Consider the following 22,422-nt stretch of genomic DNA (forward strand, 5'->3'; position numbering starts at 1 on the left):
TCTCAATGCAAAAATTTTAAATCATGCTGGAGAATATACCAATAACACAGTTCCAGCATACCTCAGAAATTTAATTTTAGTTGCTTTAATGAATGAGAAGTACGGACCAAGTCTTGCACTGCCCTGTTTTGTGTATTAACCCGTTGGCTGGCATGAAGGTGCCGGTGGTCAAAGCAGATTGCTCTGCTGGGGCCAGCACTGATTTCCTGGTAACAACCAGGTATCAGCAGTTTTACACTTTAATCTTACTGAGGAAAAATATTTACTTATATCTGATATTCCTTACCATTTCCAGACGATTTTTGGGTCTGCAGTATTTTTATTTAAATATCTTAGAAAACCAAGTGATTAAATGACTACAAAGCTATTCATGAATTCAGTTTTAGATAAATATTTAACATAAGATATTTAACTGTGTAAAGGATAATTCCTGAAACAGTAATTAGCATTCTAGCTGTATCTTTTTAGCCCAGACTGTACAGATGCATATACCTCACACTCTAAGTTCCTAAATGACTGCTTAACACATTGACTACTATGCTGCTGACAGCAGAGCAGCACACTTAAAGCTGTATGCCTGACCTAGTGGTGAAACATCCATTACAAATCATGTCAGGGCCAAGAAATGCAGAAGATAATCTCTCGGGGAATACATTAATCTAAAAACGTAAAATTATAAGTAAAAAGGCAAGCAAATTATGCTTTGAGTCAGTGATTTCTTTTGCCATGACTGACTAGTGAACACACATGCCAGAGGATGGTAAATATTCATACATTGCCTGTGAGAAGCAGCTATGCATATAGTCCAATTTATGTTGAAATTATCACCTGGGTATTTTAATTAAATTTGGTCTACTATAAGCAACATGATAACCAAATGAAACAGATACACACTGAATTAATTTCTTTATTAACAACGCTCGGATTTCCACATCACCATAGAGGTACCAAGCTTGATGCGTTACTCGTTTTTTTACATGGCGAGTTTCCCCATAAGGCCTATAAACCATGAAACATACAAAAAAGCTACTTCTCGTTGTCTTCTCTTCTTTGGACTTTCACTTCAGAAACTCTGAAACATCCATTACAAAAACAGATTACACCACTCACAAATCTGAATTAAGTCACTGCAATTCATATCTATTTTACTGTCAAAAATACCGACTATGATCAATGATGTAATTTTGAACGTTCAAAAGTTTTCAAATGTGCAGGTTACTGAAGTTAGAATACAGTTGCTACACAAATTTTGATCAGGAAAAAGTTACAATGACTGCAACTCAAATACCGAAGCCATTTGTTATGAGAATACGCCGTTACCACAAATAATCCACATAGATGAATTGAAAGAAGCTTTACTGCGTAACATAATGCATCAGAATACTATAGGCACAAAGAATGAAATTTCTGTATATTTACCATACACTTTACTTTTCTTGCACATGATAAGATTACTAACGGAAGTTACTTACCGTCCATTGTCTGGAATATAAACTATCCTTTCTCCTCTGCAAACATGTGCTTTTGCAGCAAGTATTATCAATTTTTTTCCGTGATTGATAAGCTTTAACGCACACAAAACCCGTAATCATACACAAGCCCAGAAGGCACCAGCATGTCATGTTCAAAGAATATCCGCGTTTCGAAAACTACCAGCGATATGAGAGATGACGTCATGTCAAGATATGACGTCATGATTCCTCGGGGCCCGCGAGCCGCAACCGTCTCGCGGGCCCCGAAGAATCATGACGTCATATCATGGCATGACGTCGTCTCTCATGCAAGCCAATATCGCTGGTAGTTTTCGAAACGCGGATATTCTTTGAATATGGCATGCTGATGCCTTGTGGATTTGTGTATGATGGCGGGATTTGTGTGCGTTAAAGCTTTTCAGTCACGGAAAAAAATTGGTAATACTTGCTGCAAAAGCACGTGTTTGCAGACGAGACAGGATAGTTTATATTCCAGACAATGGACGGTAAGTAACTTCCGTTAGTAATCTTATCATGCGCAAGAAAAGTAAAATGTATGGTAAATCTACAGAAATTTCATTCTTTGTGCCTATAGTATTCTGATGCATTATGTTACTCAGTAAAGTTTCTTTCAATGCATCTATGTGGATTATTTGTGGTAACGGCGTATTCTCATAACAAATGGCTTCGGTATTTAAGTTGCAATCATCGTAACTTTTTCCTGATCAAAAATTGTGTAGTAACTGTATTCTAACAGTAACCTGCACATTTGAAAACTTTTGAATGTTCACAATTAATCATTGTTCATAGTCAGTATTTTTGACAGTAAAATAGATATGAATTGCAGTGACTGAATCCAGGTTTGTGCGTGGTGTAATGTGTTTTTGTTATGGATGTTTCAGAGTTTCTGAAGTGAAAGTCCAAGGAAGAGAAGACAACGGGAAGTAGCTTTTTTGTCTGTTTCATGGTTTATAGGCCTACTGGGGAAACTCGCCATGTAAAAAAACGAGTAACGCATCCAGCTTGGTACCTCCATGGTGATGTGGAAATCCGAGCATTGTTAATAAAGAAATTAAATCTGTGTGTGTCTTTCTTTTGATTCCTTTATCATGTTGCTTATAGTAGACCAAATTTAATTAAAATACTCAGGTGATAATTTAAACATAAATTGGACTATGTGAATAGCTGCTTCTCACAGGCAAAGTATAAATATTCACCATCCTATGGCATGCGTGTTCACTAGTCAGTTATGGCAAAAGAAATCACTGACTCAAAGCATAATTTGCTTGGTAGACATAACTGGAAATGGCTTTTTTAGTTATAAGTTTACATTATTAGATTATAGTACTCCCTGAGAGATTATCTTCTGCATTTCTTCGCCCTGACATGATTGGGTCTGGAATACAGCATTAAGTGTGCTGCTCTGCTGTCAGCAGCATGGTAGTCAATGTGTTAGGCAGTCGTTTAGGAACTAATGTGAAGTATATGCATCTGTACAGCCTTGGCTAAAAAGATACAGCTAGAATGCTAATTGCTGTTTCAGGAATTATCCTTTACACAGTTAAATATTTTATGTTAAATATGTATCTAAAACTGAATTCATAAATAACTTTGTAGTCATTTAAATAAAAATACCGCAAACCGAAAAATCATCTTGAAATGGTAAGGGATGCCAAATACAAGTAAATATTTTTCCTCGGTAAGATTAAAGTGTAAAATTGCTGATACCTGGTTGTTACCATGAGATCAGTGCTGGCCCCAGCAGAGCAATCTGCTGTGACCACCGGCACCTTCATGCCAGCCAACGGGTTAATACACAAAACAGGGCAGTGCAAGACTTGGTCCGTAATTGTCATTGGTTGAAGCAACTAAAATTAAATTTCTGAGGTATGCTGCAACTGTGTTATTGGTATATTCCCCAGCATGATTTAAAATCTTTGCATTGAAATGGCACTGACAGTGTGTAATATATTTTGCAACCGAGAATAGATAAAAATTTATGTGGGAATATATTTCAAGAACCCCTTTCAAACCAAACCTGACAATTATATTGACACACCAGTAAACCCACCTGAATGGCACATTGGTTTACATAAGCATTAGCTGTAGAATAGGTAATTTACACAGAAAACTTTTCATACAAATTTTATTGTAAAGCACACTGAAGTTAAGGGAAAGATGCAATGCCTAGATGAGATAAATATGGACACACAATAACTCGTTTTGCTCAGATATATGGAAAATTAACTGTAGTATTATATGATGTATAACATATATATGACATATAACACATCTGAGGTGCAAATTTGTGGAGAGGAGAGATTACATTGAACCTGTTGTGTATGGTGCATATTTTGTTGCAGTGCTGGGATGATGTCATCCAGATTTCAAAATTAGGGGTCTTGTAATGAAACTCTCATCAGTTTTAATATTTAAAAATAAACACGCCTGAAAAAGGAAGCTGAATAGGACTTTAAATTAAATAGCAAAAATTTTCTTGCTTTGCGCATTCACTGCAGCTGACACTTAAAAGCTCTTATTGACCTTTGTGTCAGCCACAGTGAACATGTTGAAGATTTTGAAGTAACAAAGTAGTTGTTGACATTCTGGTATTAATGGATGGCAGCAGGAAACACAGCAATGAAATAATGTGAATGACTTAAACCAGGAATTAAACAAGTCTACATAGCTTTGAACACAGTCATTTCACACTTCTTAGTCACTGCATATTTGTGTGCTATAACTAATACAGCAACCTTTCATTTCTCATCTTTGATCTGGGACACATGTCACATCTTACTTATTTTCCTAGAGCAACTCTAGGTTTACTAGATCCACATTTCAGAATTCTGGTAATTGTAGTCCTACTTCATGCTGAAAGTGTGGGTTGATAGCTGTGTCTTCAGATATGATCTCATCAACTGCCATTTCAGAAACTTGAAGGAAAAATGAGATTATTAAATTTTCTGTCAGTGATGAATATATCACTAATGTATATACCACACAAATATTCATGATGCTATAGAATAGTGCAGGGCCATCTTCTGGAACACCTGCTGGGTAGACTAAACAGTGCACTTCGCATCCAGTGCATCAATTTCTTCATAGGTAGTATCATAGTACAGTACTATCTCAGGCTTGATTGTTGCGATGCTCAGTGAAACAGCATTATGCCTTGAAACCACTAAACTAACATCCTTCTTAAGTTTTTGAATGAAGGATATAAGTAAGTAATATATCCAAAAACAATTAAGTTTTACATTTTGCTGTAAGAAACTCGTTTTGAATCTTTCCTTTTATTATTATTTTGTACATGTGTGACCTTTTTGTGTCCTCTTCCCAGTTTGACAAGTACATCTGATTTACTTAATGAGGATATTTATGGTTACAAACAAAAAAAAGAAAAAACATGTGGTGACAATGCAACCTGCGACCTAAGATCATCTTCCAAAACTTTACGAGCCTCCTGCGAACAGAGATCATCTTCCAAAACTTTAGGAGCCTAGAAAGTAAGCAAAATGATTTGGACATAATAGCATGTTTTAATAAACCAGATGTTTCAGTTATTACTGAGCACTGGTATACCAAAAAAGAACCTTATTATGCACCAATTAACAAAAAATTCCTGCTCGTCTTTCAGTAGGGATATCAAACCTTATGGCGATGTTGCAAAAGTGCCAATAGTTGGTGCTCAATTCCTTACATGTTGAAGGTGTTACTGAACTTTCTGCGATAAGCTATAGATGGGAAAGCTAATCTCTATCAATTGCTTGTAGAGAGAGATAGTAAATACTCTGGGAAAACAGCTGGGTAATAATGCTGATAATTGTTCACAGTTTAATAAAACCTTATCTAACACAAATCAGTTTTCACTCTTAAGAATGGCGAGTGGCATACACTGATCTAAAATTACTGACATGTAATACAGGGTACCCAGGACTTTGTACTGGGATACTTTCTTTTGTCGATTTATGTAAATGACAAAATACTGCTCCCCAAATTCAAGGATAATTCTGTATGCTGATGCTACATCTATTGCATGCAAGTGTAAAGGTCATGAGCAACTACAAAAACTATGAAACTGTATTACAAATGAAATAATTCAGTATTTCTATGAAAGTCATCTCATTGTCAGCACAAGATAGCAGCAGTAATGGATTTGCACCCCACAAGACAGATTTTGAAATTCAGTTGTGCACTGGAACTGATATTGTCATAAAAGAAAACTACTGCTTGGTTACAGTTAAACTTTCTATATTTAACATGGAAACTAATTACTGTACAAGAACACAACCTGGTAGCATTAATGTCAAGGACATGAGCAAGAGAAATAATACAGAATCAATTCAATTGAAACACTTTTAATGTTTCCAGAATGAGAAACAACCCCCAGGCTGTGGCTAAGCCATGTCTCCGCTATATCCTTTCTTTCAGGAGTGCTAGTTCTGCAAGGTTCACAGGAGAGCTTCTGTAAAGTTTGGAAGGTAGGAGACGAGATACTGGCAGAAGTAAAGCTGTGAGTACCGAGCGTGAGTCGTTCTTCGGTAGCTCAGATGGTAGAGCACTTGCTCGCGAAAGGCAAAGGTCCCGAGTTCGAGTCTCGGTCGGGCACACAGTTTTAATCTGCCAGGAAGTTTCACTTTTAATGTGCTGCTACAGTACACCACACCAGTACCATTACTGGTGACGGTGATGGAGGCTGCTATGAAAAGCTTGCGATTTTATTCAAATCTGATGTGGCAAGTTAACAAAACATTTTATCCATGTGAGTAAAATTATTGTGTAAAATTGATAGCGCAGCTTCTTACAGAAGTCTTTTCAGAGCCCTTCGGAGTCTTTCACTTACATGTCAACATATTTACTCCCTAATAGTATTTGTTGTTCATAATAGGGGTAATTTTACTCTGTTCAGTGAAATGAACTTGCAAAATACTGGAAGTAAAAACAATGTCCATGTAGACTATACATCCCTGCCTACGATTCAGAATGGAATATCACATTCTGATTGAAAGTCTTTAACAGGTTGCTGCTAGACATCAGGCAGAAAACTGAAAATCCTAAGGTAATAAAAAAATACAAAGTAAAAAAAAAACATTTTATTAGCTTCTCCTTCTATAATTATAATTAAACATAAAGTTTCGACTCACGAATGCAATTTCTAGTTAATGTTAACACCAAGGTTCAAATTAACAGGATTTTAATGTTACCATTATATGAACAGCTGACAGTACTCATTGTAAAATTATGAAATGACTTGTACAAAGTATGAGAGAAAAACAGCACTTAAAAAAAAAAAATACCTTTCTTGCTTTCAGGGTTGTTACTTCCTTCCTCTGGGAAGATGAATATAGTTTGTGACTGGAAATGAGGGGAAGATCACTTACACCACCTGTATAGAACAATTATGTGACACATTCATGAGTACTGCTCCAATGTTTGAGATCCAGGTCAGATTTAAGCAACACATTGAAGCAACTCAGAGTCTGGATGCTATATAGGTTACCAGTAGTTTCAAACTATGTGTGAGTATAATGAGAATCCCTGGAGGGAAAATAATGTTCTTTTTGTACAACACTATTGAGAAAATTTAGAAGGCATGAGAAATCTGGGTTCGGATGGTAGATAGCCTTTCTTCCCTCTCTCTGTTTGCGAGTGGAACAGGAAAGAAAATGATTTGTAGTGGTACAAGGTGCCCTCCACCAGGTACCATTTGGTTGCTTGTGTAGTACGTATGTACATCAAAATACGGAAGAAAATTGTGACTGCCTACTACATTAAGAAGTAATAGTTGAACTAACCTAAGCTTTGTGATTTACTTCAAATGTTTTGTCCCACTGATTCACTCTGACAATCAGTGACTTGCATTTATAGCAGTCTTACAATTTGGAGATGTCAGTAGGCTTACTGCTTAGATCTATTAATATTCCCTCATTGAGCTCTTTTTATCTTAAAATCACATAAACTGGCTTTTTGAGAAACTACATACAGGGAGATGTGATTGGCATATAGCTATTTGTTTACAGAAAAACAGCGATCAAAATTTAAGCATATCGGTAACACACACTGGGCAAGAGCACATATCTGGGCTAGAGCACTATACTGGATTTCGCCCCCTTTCCCTAGAAACCTTGGCTGGAGTAATAACTATTTGTAGCATAGTCTGAGGTCTACATTATGTTGAAAAGCGATAATTTCGTCGACAGTTGTGGAACACAGCGAATGAGAAATAACGGTTGTGATAACAGACAGACGTGTGGCTTTGCCTAATATTTGTTTGCGGCGTATTGAAATGCACTTTCCCACATTTAATGCATTTCTCATAATAGAAAAATAAAACTACTGGGTCAGCCCCAAAAAACATATATTAGAAAATGAACAATCATTGACGTGTTTTGATTCATATTATTTACAGATATCGTACACAAACTGGAAAAAATGCAATGGGCGTTCCACTACGTATCCTTTACCATATTTGATTTGTTTTTCCGCATTTGTTACTGCTGGTATGGGTTCAAAGACAAATTCGTGCTGCAAACGTCTCAGTGGTAGTTAGCCTACATTGGTAAGCAGCAGTTAAAGCGTTAAAAACATTTATACACATTGTCCTCAATGCGTAATATGTGTTATGCTATAAATCACTCTGCCTTTCGACCAATAATTTGTTATCAATTGGCTTCAATCAATCACGTAAGACTCTAATGTGTAACTTTGACTACGCTGCGGATTATTATGTCACCATAATCCAGATTATTCGCATTCAAACCTTCTTTCTACATTTAATTCTGTTAATGGAAGCTTCATTCAAACAATCTGGATTGATTTGACGTTCCAAAACAATAGCTGATGGCAAGTCTGTACAAACGCTGTGGCCAACGTGTGACGGCACTTTCGTCAACAGAGTTGTTTACAGGTCTAGTCACCAGGCAGCGCTGTCACGCTTTCAGCCTTACTGATGACATCATGAAGCGATTCCTCGGGGCCCGCGAGACGAACGTATTATCGTTAAGAAGCGTCTCGCGGGCCCCGAGGAATCATGACGTCATATCATGGCATGACGTCGTCTCTCATGCAAGCCAATATCGCTGGTAGTTTTCGAAACGCGGATATTCTTTGAACATGGCATGCTGATGCCTTGTGGATTTGTGTATGATGCCGTGATTTGTGTGCGTTAAAGCTTTTCAATCACGGAAAAAAATTGATAATACTTGCTGCAAAAGCACATGTTTGCAGAGGAGAAAGGATAGTTTATATTCCAGACAATGGACGGCAAGTAACTTCCGTTAGTAACCTTATCATGCGCAAGAAAAGTAAAATGTATGGTAAATCTACAGAAATTTCATTCTTTGTGCCTGTAGTATTTTGATGCATTATGTTACTCAGTAAAGTTTCTTTCAATGCATCTATGTGGATTACTTGTGGTAACGGCGTATTCTCATAAGAAATGGCTTCGGTATTTAAGTTGCAATCATCGTAACTTTTTCCTGATCAAAAATTGTGTAGTAACTGTATTCTAACAGTAACCTGCACATTTGAAAACTTTTGAATGTTCATAATTAATCATTGATCATAGTCAGTATTTGTGACAGTAAAATAGATATGAATTGCAGTGACTGAATCCAGATTTGTGAGTGGTGTAATGTGTTTTTGTAATGGATGTTTCAGAGTTTCTGAAGTGAAAGTCCAAGGAAGAGAAGACAACGAGAAGTAGCTTTTTTGCCTGTTTCATGGTTTATAGGCCTACTGGGGAAACTCGCCATGTAAAAAAAATCCGAGTAACGCATCCAGCTTGGTACCTCTGTGGTGATGTGGAAATCCGAGCATTGTTAATAAAGAAATTAATTCTGTGTGTGTCTTTCTTTTGATTCCTTTATCATGTTGCTTATAGTAGACCAAATTTAATTAAAATACCCAGGTGATAATTTCAACATAAATTGGACTATGTGCATAGCTGCTTCTCACAGGCAAAGTATAAATATTCACCATACTCTGGCATGCGTGTTCACTAGTCAGTTATGGCAAAAGAAATCACTGACTCAAAGCATAATTTGCTTGGTAGACATAATTGGAAATGGCCTTTTTAGTTATAAGTTTACATTATTAGATTATAGTACTTCCTGAGAGATTATCTTCTGCATTTCTTGGCCCTGACATGATTAGGTCTGGAATACAGCATTAAGTGTGCTGCTCTGCTGTCAGCAGCATGGTAGTCAATGTGTTAAGCAGTCGTTTAGGAACTAGTGTGAAGTATATACATCTGTACAGCCTTGGCTAAAAAGATACAGCTAGAATGCTAATTACTGTTTCAGGAATTATCCTTTACACAGTTAAATATGTATCTAAAACTGAATTCATGAATAACTTTGTAGTCATTTAAATAAAAATACCGCAAACCGAAAAATCGTCTTGAAATGGTAAGGGATGCCAAATATAAGTAAATATTTTTCCTCGGTAAGATTAAAGTGTAAAATTGCTGATACCTGGTTGTTACCATGAGATCAGTGCTGGCCCCAGCAGAGCAATCTGCTGTGACCACCGGCACCTTCATGCCAGCCAACGGGTTAATACACAAAACAGGGCAGTGCAAGACTTGGTCCGTAATTGTCATTGGTTGAAGCAACTAAAATTAAATTTCTGAGGTATGCTGCAACTGTGTTATTGGTATATTCCCCAGCATGATTTAAAATCTTTGCATTGAAATGGCACTGACAGTGTGTAATATATTTTGCAACTGAGAATAGATAAAAATTTATGTGGGAATATATTTCAAGAACCCCTTTCAAACCAAACCTGACAATTATATTGACACACCAGTAAACCCACCTGAATGGCACACTGGGTTACACACGCATTAGCTGTAGAATAGGTAATTTACACAGAAAACTTTTCATACAAATTTTATTGTAAAGCACACTGAAGTTAAGGGAAAGATGCAATGCCTAGATGAGATAAACATGGACACACAACAACTCGTTTTGCTCAGATATATGGAAAATTAACTGTAGTATTATATGATGTATAACATATATATGACATATAACACATCTGAGGTGCAAATTTGTGGAGAGGAGAGATTGCATTGAACCTGTTGTGTATGTATGGTGCACATTCTGTTGCAGTGCTGGGATGATGTCATCCAGATTTCAAAATTAGGTGTCTTGTAATGAAACTCTCATCAGTTTTAATATTTAAAAATAAACACACCTGAAAAAGGAAGCTGAATAGGACTTTAAATTAAATTGCAAAAATTTTCTTGTTTTGCACATTCACTGCAGCTGACACTTAAAAGCTCGTGGCTAGTAGCTCTTATTGACCTTTGTGTCAGCCACAGTGAACATGTTGAAGATTTTAAAGTAACAACGTAGTTGTTGACATTCTGATATTAATGGATGGCAGCAGGAAACACAGCAATGAAATAATGTGAATGACTTAAACCAGGAATTAAACAAGTCTACATAGCTTTGAACACAATAATTTCACACTTTTTAGTCACTGCATATTTGTGTGCTATAACTAATACAGCAACCTTTCATTTTCTCATCTTTGATCTGGGACACATGTCACATCTTACTTATTTTCCTAGAGCAACCCTAGGTTTACTAGATCCACATTTCAGAATTCTGGTAATTGTAGTCCTACTTCATGCTGAAAGTTTGGGTTGATAGCTGTCTCTTCAGATATGATCTCATCAACTGCCATTTCAGAAACTTGAAGCAAAAATGTGATTATTAAATTTTCTGTCAGTGATGAATATATCACTAATGTATATACCACACAAATATTCTTGATGCTATAGAATAGTGCAGGGCCATCTTCTGGAACACCTGCTGGGTAGACTAAACAGTGCACTTCACATCCAGTGCATCAATTTCTTCATAGGCAGTATCATAGTACACTACTATCTCAGGCTTGATTGTTGCGATGCTCAATGAAACAGCATTATGCCTTGAAGATACTAAACTAACAGCCTTCGTAAGTTTTTGAATGACGGATAGAAGTAAGTAATATATCCAAAAACAATTAAGTTTTACATTTTGCTGTAAGAAACTCATTTGGAATCTTTCCTTTTATTATTATTTTGTACATGTGTGACCTTTTTGTGTCCTCATCCCAGTTTGACAAGTACATCTGATTTACTTAATGAGGCTATTTATGGTTACAAGAAAAAACATGTGGTGACAATGCAACCTGCGAACAAAGATCATCTTCCAAAACTTTACGAGCCTCGGAAGTAAGCACAATGATTTGGACATAATAGCATGTTTTAATAAACCAGATGTTTCAGTTATTACTGAGCACTGGTATACCAAAAAAGAACCTTATTATGCACCAATTAACAAAAAATTTCTGCTCGTCTTTCAGTAGGGATATCAAACCTTATGGTGATGTTGCAAAAGTGCCAATAGTTGGTGCTCAATTCCTTACATGTTGAAGGTGTTACTGAACTTTCTGCGATAAGCTATAGATGGGAAAGCTAATCTCTATCAATTGCTTGTAGAGAGAGATAGTAAATACTCTGGGAAAACGGCTGGGTAATAATGCTGATAATTGTTCACAGTTTAATAAAACCTTATCTAACACAAATCAGTTTTCACTCTTAAGAATGGCGAGTGGCATACACTGATCTAAAATTACTGATATGTAATACAGGGTACCCAGGACTTTGTACTGGGATACTTTCTTTTGTCAATTTATGTAAATGACAGAATACTGCTCCCCAAATTCAAGGATAGTTCTGTATGCTGATGCTACATCCATTGCATGCAAGTGTAAAGGTCATGAGCGACTACAAGAACTATGAAACTGTATTACAAATGAAATAATTCAGTATTTCTATGAAAGTCATCTCATTGTCAGCACAAGATAGCAGCAGTAATGGATTTGCACCCCACAAGACAGATTTTGAAATTCAGTTGTGCACTGGAACTGATATTGTCATAAAAGAAAACTACTGCTTGGTTACAGTTAAACTTTCTATATTTAACATGGAAACTAATTACTGTACAAGAACACAACCTGGTAGCATTAATGTCAAGGACATGAGCAAGAGAAATAATACAGAATCAATTCAATTGAAACACTTTTAATGTTTCCAGAATGAGAAACAACCCCCAGGCTGTGGCTAAGCCATGTCTCCGCTATATCCTTTCTTTCAGGAGTGCTAGTTCTGCAAGGTTCACAGGAGAGCTTCTGTAAAGTTTGGAAGGTAGGAGACGAGATACTGGCAGAAGTAAAGCTGTGAGTACCGAGCGTGAGTCGTTCTTCGGTAGCTCAGATGGTAGAGCACTTGCTCGCGAAAGGCAAAGGTCCCGAGTTCGAGTCTCGGTCGGGCACACAGTTTTAATCTGCCAGGAAGTTTCACTTTTAATGTGCTGCTACAGTACACCACACCAGTACCATTACTGGTGACGGTGATGGAGGCTGCTATGAAAAGCTTGCGATTTTATTCAAATCTGATGTGGCAAGTTAACAAAACATTTTATCCATGTGAGTAAAATTATTGTGTAAAATTGATAGCGCAGCTTCTTACAGAAGTCTTTTCAGAGCCCTTCGGAGTCTTTCACTTACATGTCAACATATTTACTCCCTAATAGTATTTGTTGTTCATAATAGGGGTAATTTTACTCTGTTCAGTGAAATGAACTTGCAAAATACTGGAAGTAAAAACAATGTCCATGTAGACTATACATCCCTGCCTACGATTCAGAATGGAATATCACATTCTGATTGAAAGTCTTTAACAGGTTGCTGCTAGACATCAGGCAGAAAACTGAAAATCCTAAGGTAATAAAAAAATACAAAGTAAAAAAAAAAACATTTTATTAGCTTCTCCTTCTATAATTATAATTAAACATAAAGTTTCGACTCACGAATGCAATTTCTAGTTAATGTTAACACCAAGGTTCAAATTAACAGGATTTTAATGTTACCATTATATGAACAGCTGACAGTACTCATTGTAAAATTATGAAATGACTTGTACAAAGTATGAGAGAAAAACAGCACTTAAAAAAAAAAAAATACCTTTCTAGCTTTCAGGGTTGTTACTTCCTTCCTCTGGGAAGATGAATATAGTTTGTGACTGGAAATGAGGGGAAGATCACTTACACCACCTGTATAGAACAATTATGTGACACATTCATGAGTACTGCTCCAATGTTTGAGATCCAGGTGACATTTAAGCAACACATTGAAGCAACTCAGAGTCTGGATGCTATATAGGCTACCAGTAGTTTCAAACTATGTGTGAGTATAATGAGAATCCCTGGAGGGAAAATAATGTTCTTTTTGAACAACACTATTGAGAAAATTTAGAAGGCATGAGAAATCTGGGTTCGGATGGTAGATAGCCTTTCTTCCCTCTCTCTCTGTTTGCGAGTGGAACAGGAAAGAAAATGATTTGTAGTGGTACAAGGTACCCTCCACCAGGTACCATTTGGTTGCTTGTGTAGTATGTATGTACATCAAAATACGGAAGAAAATTGTGACTGCCTACTACATTAAGAAGTAATAGTTGAACTAACCTAAGCTTTGTGATTTACTTCAAATGTTTTGTCCCACTGATACACACTGACAATCAGTGACTTGCATCTATAGCAGTCTTACAATTTGGAGATGTCAGTAGGCTTACTGCTTGGATCTATTAATATTCACTCATTGAGCTCTTTTTATCTTAAGATCACATAAACTGGATTTTTGAGAAACTACATACAGGGAGATGTGATTGGCATATAGCTGTTTGTTTACAGAAAAACAGCGATCAAAATTTAAGCATATCGGTAACACACACTGGGCAAGAGCACATATCTGGGCTAGAGCACTATACAGGATTTCGCCCCCTTTCCCTAGAAACCTTGGCTGGAGTAATAACTATTTGTAGCATAGTCTGAGGTCTACATTAGGTTGTAAAGCGATAATTTCGTCGACAGTTGTGGAACACAGCGAATGAGAAATAACGATTGTGATAACAGACAGACGTGTGGCTTTGCCTAATATTTGTTTGCGGCTTATTTAAATGCACTTTCCCACATTTAATGCATTTCTCATAATAAAAAAATAAAACTACTGGGTCATCCCCAAAAAACATATATTAGAAAATGAACAATCATCCGACGTGTTTTGATGCATATTATTTACAGATATCGTACAAAAACTGGAAAAATGCCATGGGCGTTCCACTACGTATCCTTTACCATATTTGATTTGTTTTTCCGCATTTGCTACTGCTGATATGGGTTCAAAGACAAATTCGTGCTGCAAACGTCTCAGTGGTAGTTAGACTACATTGGTAAGCTGCAGTTAATGCGTTAAAAACATTTATACACATTGTCCTCAATGCGTAATATGTGTTATGCTATAAATCACTCTGCCTTTCGAGCAATAATTTGTTATCAATTGGCTTCAATCAATCACGTAAGACTCTAATGTGTAACTTTGACTACGCTGCGGATTATTATGTCACCATAATCCAGATTATTCGCATTCAAACCTTCTTTCTACATTTAATTCTGTTAATGGAAGCTTCATTCAAATAATCTGGATTGATTTGACGTTCCAAAACAATAGCTGATGGCAAGTCTGCACAAACGCTGTGGCCAACGTGTGACGTCACTTACGTCAACAGAGTTGTTTACAGGTCTAGTCACCAGGCAGCGCTGTCACGCTTTCAGCCTTACTGATGACGTCATGAAGCGATTCCTCGGGGCCCGCGAGACGCACGTGTTATCGTTATTGGCTCGTAGTTCTAGTTCTCTGGTAGTTATCGGGCTACCACCACAGATAACATGGAAGCTGGTAACGGAATAAATGTGTGTCTAGACGTTCCTGACTCGGTGACTCCAGTTACAGGTCGTAGTTCCAGGTGATATTTCCAGAGAGAATAGTAACTGGAGCGAACAAATATTTTCGTACTGCTACAGAAATAGCCGCTGGCCATCGCGAATGACAAATAACATGTCAGAAAGTATAACATAATACAGTGGAATATAATAATTATTATCCTCATCATTTGTCAGGAGATTGCCAAAATATGTGAATATATCACAGTAACTGGTGATATTTACAGAATTGGTACACTGACAGAATAAAACACAGCTACGTACTTTTAATAAATTTATCGTACACAGAATACCCGATCTTGACTGTTGCAACCAAGTGCTGTCAAAACTGAAATATAGCAGAATTTTTACCTAAGCTGGTCTATCAGTCTCTGTTACGATATTCATCTACAGAGTAGAAGGAGGGGTCAATGGAAGCGTCTGTTTCCACCCGCCTGCTTCGACGTAAAGGTGTTGTGGTTTGTGAATGTCATTACGGCACGGTGTTTATGAGTTGGTTTTTGTGTGTGTGTGTGTGTGGGGGGGGGGGGGGGGGGGGGGGGGAGGGCTGTCGATCTAGGTTGCAGTGGCGGAATTTGCTGGTGGTAATTATTTTTTTTTTCTAGCTGTGATGTTTTGTGTATTTATGAAGTATTGAATGTGATTTAATTTATGTAGGGTGATTGATTTGTGGACCTTAGGGATTGTCGTTTTATTTTTCGGAGTTGTAGGTGTTGGTTTTTTGGCATCAGTAGCTGTGGTGGACCGGAAATGACCGATTCCCATTTTCATAGTTGTGTGTGTTGATGTTTTAGTATCGTCATCTGAGGTTGACCTATGTAGGTCAAGGGTAATGTCTGATTCCAATTTTCGTGCTTTTAGTTGTGGGTATTGGTGTTTTGGTATGGTCACCTATAGTTGACCTATATTGTTCAAGTGAAGTGTTCGATTCCTGCAGATTTTTGTTGGTGTAGCAGAATGCTGTATTTTTTTTCTTTTTGTTCTTCATTTTGTGTTTTGGAATCATGGTGTGTTTTTTTTACTAGCTTGTCCTCACCCTAAAACCCCCAACTTCGTACAGTTGTCCCATTGGTTTGATTGTATTTTTGGTGGGAAATGTTATTGTATTATTTATATGTATCTTCGTGTTTGTTGCCATGTGTATGTAGTGACGTCATAGACACACTTAAAATAGCCATTTCTGGCATATTGATGACGGGTGGAATCAGACACTTCTGTATCAAATAGTCTTTCAAACACACTGTAAGCCATGCCTTATCTGAAACCAAGTGTTTAATGGTTGCTGACTTACTGGCAGTTTATTGAAAATGCATGTTCCTGAATATTGGACCCCTTTTGGACCAAGGTAAGTAATTTTAGGTCTTTATGTAGATTGCTGTTCCCATTTCTAGTACTGATATTATGTATTAAGCTATTGGTTGGAAATACTTGTAACAAATTTCATTAAGGAATAAATATACTAGGAAGCAGTGGTTAGAATACAAAGTTCCTTGAACAGGTTCCTACATGATGTTCTTGAATTGATACCACAAACGATTGTTATTAAACGCTTTTACATGCGAAAAACTTTTGCTACGTTTGATAAGTTACCACAGAATATGCTCCCTTATGAAATAATAGAATGAAGAAATGTGGTATGCCCTTCCCAACTGAATTTATTATCGAGTTGTAGTCCCAGAAATGTAACACTGTCAACCTTTTCGATCTGCATGTCTTCATATGTTATAAACATGCTGTTGCTGGAGAAATCGAGCAGTTTGCAAATCTGACATAAAACTTGGATTAGCGTACTCACACTTTCCCCAATAGGACTAGCTTTTACAGCACAGGAGTAAACGAATCTGTCACATTACGTATATTTTTTATTGTATTACAAGGCTGTACACTTTATTCTATTATGTGAGCAGCACAAGAAATTAAGCTTCGAATTTAACCTACAGTACTCAGTTTACATATTACTTCATACTTAAAAACGCACGTTGTTAACATTTTACTTAAACAGTGCTTTGGCGAAGTTCCGCGTACTTTCTGTCGCAGCTCCGAAGATAATATTTCTAATAGCGACCGATAACCTACAACCATATAATATGAAACACTAATAATCGTTCTAACATCAACTAAAATGTACCCGGAGTTAATAAGCTAAGGTTATGACACGATTCATACGACATTCCTGCTATTTCACACTACTCGCAGTTATATTGATAACTAAACTGATGGATTCCAACTATGTCGTTATTTAACTGTCGGAGTATTCAGTATTCGCTAGCGAAAAATAACTTGGCAGTTATTAATAACGGTTAACGATAACGGTTACTCCAGAATAACTGTTTGGCCCACCTTTACTGTCCCTACCTGACTGTGGCCAGTGGCCACAGTTTGGATTCAGTGTGACCAACAGACAGATTTTACCTGTTTGAAAATAGCTGCAAGTCATCAACCTGGTGTCACATTCCCAAAAAAGTTGATTGTTTTTTTCCATTACCGGCTATTAGGATGTTTTTCATCATCAGATGGCTACACTGCGTTTAGGTGCTGAACTATTGATTGGCTTTTGTCAATAATATCGCTTGGATCGCATAAGTACCTTCTAGCTTTTTTCATTTTTCGGTCACTACCTTCATCAGACCCTTTAAAAAAGATCAAGGATAACCTAAGAACAGAAAGCGTTAGACACACATTATCAGCAACAGAAACAATAAAATTACCCATCGTTGTTGTTGTTGTGGTCTTCAGTCCTGAGACTGGTTTGATGCAGCTCTCCATGCTACTCTATCCTGTGCAAGCTTCTTCATATCCCAGTACCTACTGCAACCTACATCCTTCTGAATCTGCTTAGTGTATTCATCTCTTGGTCTCCCCCTATGATTTTTACCCTCCACGCTGCCCTCCAATACTAAATTGGTGATCCCTTGATGCCTCAGAACATGTCCTACCAACCGATCCCTTCTTCTTGTCAAGTTGTGCCACAAACTTCTCTTCTCCCCAATCCTATTCAATACTTCATCATTAGTTATGTGATCTACCCATCTAATCTTCAGCATTCTTCTGTAGCACCACATTTCAAAAGCTTCTATTCTCTTCTTGTCCAAACTATTTACCGTCCATGTTTCACTTCCATACATGGCTACACTCCATACAAATACTTTCAGAAATAACTTCCTGACACTTAAATCTATACTCGATGTTAACAAATTTCTCTTCTTCAGAAACGCTTTCCTTGCCATTGCCAGTCTACATTTTATATCCTCTCTACTTCGTCCATCATCAGTTATTTTGCTCCCCAAATAGCAAAACTCCTTTACTACTTTAAGTGTCGCATTTCCTAATCTAATACCCTCAGCATCACCCGACTTAACTCGACTACATTCCATTATCCTCGTTTTGCTTTTGTTGATGTTCATCTTATATCCTCCCTTCAAGACACCATCCATTACGTTCAACTGCTCTTCCAAGTCCTTTGCTGTCTCTGACAGAATTACAGTGTCATCGGCGAACCTCAAAGTTTTTATTTCTTCTCCATGGATTTTAATACCTACTCCAAATTTTTCTTTTGTTTCCTTTACTGCTTGCTCAATATAGAGATTGAATAACATCGGGGAGAGGCTACAACCCTGTCTTACTCCCTTCCCAACCACTGCTTCCCTTTCATGTCCCTCAACTCTTATAACTGCCATCTGGTTTCTGTACAAGTTGTAAATAGCCTTTCGCTCCCTGTATTTTACCCCTGCCACCTTTAGAATTTGAAAGAGAGTATTCCAGTCAACATTGTCAAAAGCTTTCTCTAAGTCTACAAATGCTAGAAACGTAGGTTTGCCTTTCCTTAATCTTTCTTCTAAGATAAGTCGTAAGGTCAGTATTGCCTCACGTGTTCCAGTATTTCTACGGAATCCAAACAGAACTTCCCCGAGGTCGGCTTCTACTAGTTTTTCCATTCGTCTGTAAAGAATTCGTGTTAGTACTTTGCAGCTGTGGCTTATTAAACTGATGGTTCGGTAATTTTCACATCTGTCAACACCTGCTTTCTTTGGGATTGGAATTATTATATTCTTCTTGAAGTCTGAGGGTATTTCGCCTGTTTCGTACATCTTGCTCACCAGATGGTAGAGTTTTGTCAGGACTGGCTCTCCCAAGGCCGTCAGTAGTTACAATGGAGTTTTGTCTACTCCGGGGGCCTTGTTTCGACTCAGGTCCTTCAGTGCTCTGTCAAACTCTTCACGCAGTATCGTATCTCCCATTTCATCTTCATCTACATCCTCTTCCATTTTCATAATATTGTCCTCAAGTACATCGCCCTTGTATAGACCCTCTATATACTCCTTCCACCTTTCTGCTTTCCCTTCTTTGCTTAGAACTGGGTTTCCAAATTACCCATCAAACCTCAGAATTTATGAAACATATAACCTGTGCCGATTCGGGTCGATAACTGCTAACTCAGCTTTAAAGTTTTACAGAAATTTGACGTCAATTGGTTGGAATTAGCAAGATATTTATATCGTTACACGGATTTTTAGTTTAATCTTCAGGTACATGCAGGATGCTAACAGCCCTATATTACAAAGAAAAGTATTTTCTGGAGACTCTGCGTACCTCGATGCTCTCACCCCGTTTACATGGGGCTCCCAATAACAGAATTCGTAAACCGATTTCCGAATACCGCGTTTTGTTGGTCATCACTTCAAAATCGATTCTGGAAATCAGCTTCCAGTTGCCGGTATCCAATACCGCAATCGATTTTCGCCCCCAATTAAATGCAACCGGCTTTGGAATGTGTTGTCTTGTTTTTAAAAATTTTCTGCTAATATGGACGGAGTGGCTTTTCTACAGTGAAGGATAAGTAGAAATATCAGACTGAAACTCTTAACACCTCGAGTAATTGAAGAGAGATGGCGATTATGCTGACTAAATCAGAGACTGTAACTGCTGTTTTCCTGGCGCCATATTTAACTGAGCTAGCAGATCCACTTCAGACCATAACATGTAAACACGACAGCGAAAAACGGTTGCCGAAATTCGGGTTTCGTCGTTTGGAAGATGTGTCGCAAGTAAACGTAATGTATGAGTCGGAATCCAATCCATTATCTTTCGATGGATCGTTCGACTTAAATTCGATAGACTCATAAGCTGTGTCGATTGGCAACTGTGTACCGTGACTATGTTTTCATTTGGCGGTTGGTAGGTAGTACCAGCCAGTGTGTTTGGTGTGTGTATATGAATACTGAATAGCAGAAATAAACTGAACTGGTGTAGTTTGTGGAGGTATTGACGTAAACTTCTTATAATGCCAGCGAATAGGAAAATACCACATATTGCTATACAAAATGATTGGAACATTGCCTTGCAAAATGAAAATGGTACTGCATGGTGTAGTTTCAAATACATTGGGGAAACTAGCGTACAGTGTACGATTAAAAACGTAGGAAGGGATGGGAAAGCATTTGAAGTTGCGCCTAATGAACTCTCCGTTAATAGGATATCTGCTACTGTAATTCAGGTAACCCATCCTGAATCTAACACCGTGTGTTTCTTCAAATCTCCTGACTCAGAGTTCGTGAACATTCACAAGAAGAGCGTTGTTTCATTAGATGTTTCTCCTGGCGGTTTGGGCGTCTCCGTTTGTACAGAAAACAAGTTACTCGTTTGGGAGACAAGCACGGGAGATGTAAGGCGTGTGCTGGAAGGTCATGCAGGAGATGTTTATAAGTGTGCGTTGTTTCCTTCAGGAATTGTCGTTCTCTCGGGCGGTGCTGACATGGTGTTGAAAATTTGGTCTGCAGAGACTGGACAGTGCCCTGTGACCCTGCGTGGACACACAGCAGCAGTGACAGACTTCTGCATCGTCGACAAAGGAAAGAACATTATTTCTGTTTCGAAAGATGGCACGGCGAAGCTCTGGAGCTGTGGACGGGCAGCATGTCTTGGTACGGTTGTCAAGTTGGATGGAGACATAAATTGCTGCAATATTTCGGTCGCAGAGGAGGGCTTGGACCTTGGAGAACGCACTGATCCGTTGCAGGAACATGAAGTTGGTACACAAAATAAGATTTTGTTGGTTGGATGTGAAAGTGGCATTGTTTGCTGCGTTTCAGTTTATAGTAAGAAGAAATTTTTCTCGGTTAAAAGCCCTTCTGCCGTAAATAGCGTTAAATTTCATACAAAAAGTAATGTCTTAGTTGGGTGCCAGGATGGCAGCATTCACCTTTACAACTTAAAAACATCAGAATGTATCCTGACATTATTGGAATCGTGTAGCCCTGTCCTCAGTCTGTTGACTCTTGATAGTGGTGCTGTATTTGTTGGCAGGGCTGATGGCACATGCATATGCTACAGGAGTGTTGCACAAGACAATGAATCTACTGCCAGAAGACTTCAGTTTACTGGTTCTGACTTTGATCCTATATATGGCATTTGTTCTGATGGCAAAAAAATATACACTGCTTGTCGTGATGGTGTTATTAGAAGTTATAAACTTACAGGTGAATTGGACATGATGTTTAAAAGTACTTATACATGATAACAATTCCTGCAATCATTATATGTTTGTTAAGTGTGTGGCTTTACTGCACTTACCTGCCTTGCAGGCTTGCCTGTTAACTTGACAGCTGCTATTCTAATTTTGAAGAAAATAATTAAAAGCTTTTATAATGGTGTGTGAATCGTTTTTGTTCTGATACAGTTTCCTTGACACTGAAAGGGGGTAACATTCTTTCTGCTATGTGGGCAAATTTTTAAAATTTCACACATTGTAACAGTAGCTAATGGAGGCACATAAACGGGTTTTACAATAACTATGCAGTTTTGTCTGGGGACTCCTGAATTGGAATCAGTGTAGCGAGGAATTACAGCATAGTCATTTAATATTTGTCTGGAAGTTCCACTTAATTGTATTGTCTATAAGATTTTAACTTGGAGAGTTCCTTTATAGTAGAAAATGCCTTCGGTCTGAAATAATGCTGCTTTATTGTTGTACAATGTAGTTTGGCCCCAATGGATCCAAAATCAGGTGTGTTTGAATCTTTCAGTAGTTTACTTGTTAATGAAGTCATAGAAAAGTTTTTTCTGAGCAGTTGAAACTCTCATTGTCATTGTATTGGTGTTCAATATTTAACTGCATT

General features: G+C 37.6%; 1 protein-coding gene across 1 annotated transcript; it reads left to right on the plus strand.

The window, feature by feature from the left end:
* Nucleotides 1–20,448: 20,448 nt before the first annotated feature.
* Nucleotides 20,449–21,957, plus strand: LOC126424896 (proteasomal ATPase-associated factor 1-like). Its single transcript, XM_050087729.1, has one exon. The coding sequence runs from the start codon at nt 20,589–20,591 to the stop codon at nt 21,819–21,821; it is 1,233 nt and encodes a 410-aa protein (XP_049943686.1). The 5' UTR covers nt 20,449–20,588; the 3' UTR covers nt 21,822–21,957.
* The last annotated feature ends 465 nt before the right edge of the window (nt 21,958–22,422 follow it).

Source organism: Schistocerca serialis, chromosome 10 (assembly GCF_023864345.2).
Source record: "Schistocerca serialis cubense isolate TAMUIC-IGC-003099 chromosome 10, iqSchSeri2.2, whole genome shotgun sequence".
In the NCBI taxonomy this organism is placed as follows: Eukaryota; Metazoa; Arthropoda; class Insecta; order Orthoptera; family Acrididae; genus Schistocerca; species Schistocerca serialis.

Coding starts and splice junctions, on each gene's coding strand:
- LOC126424896 (XM_050087729.1), top strand. CDS start 20,589: ATGCCAGCGAATAGGAAAATACCACATATTGCTATACAAAATGATTGG.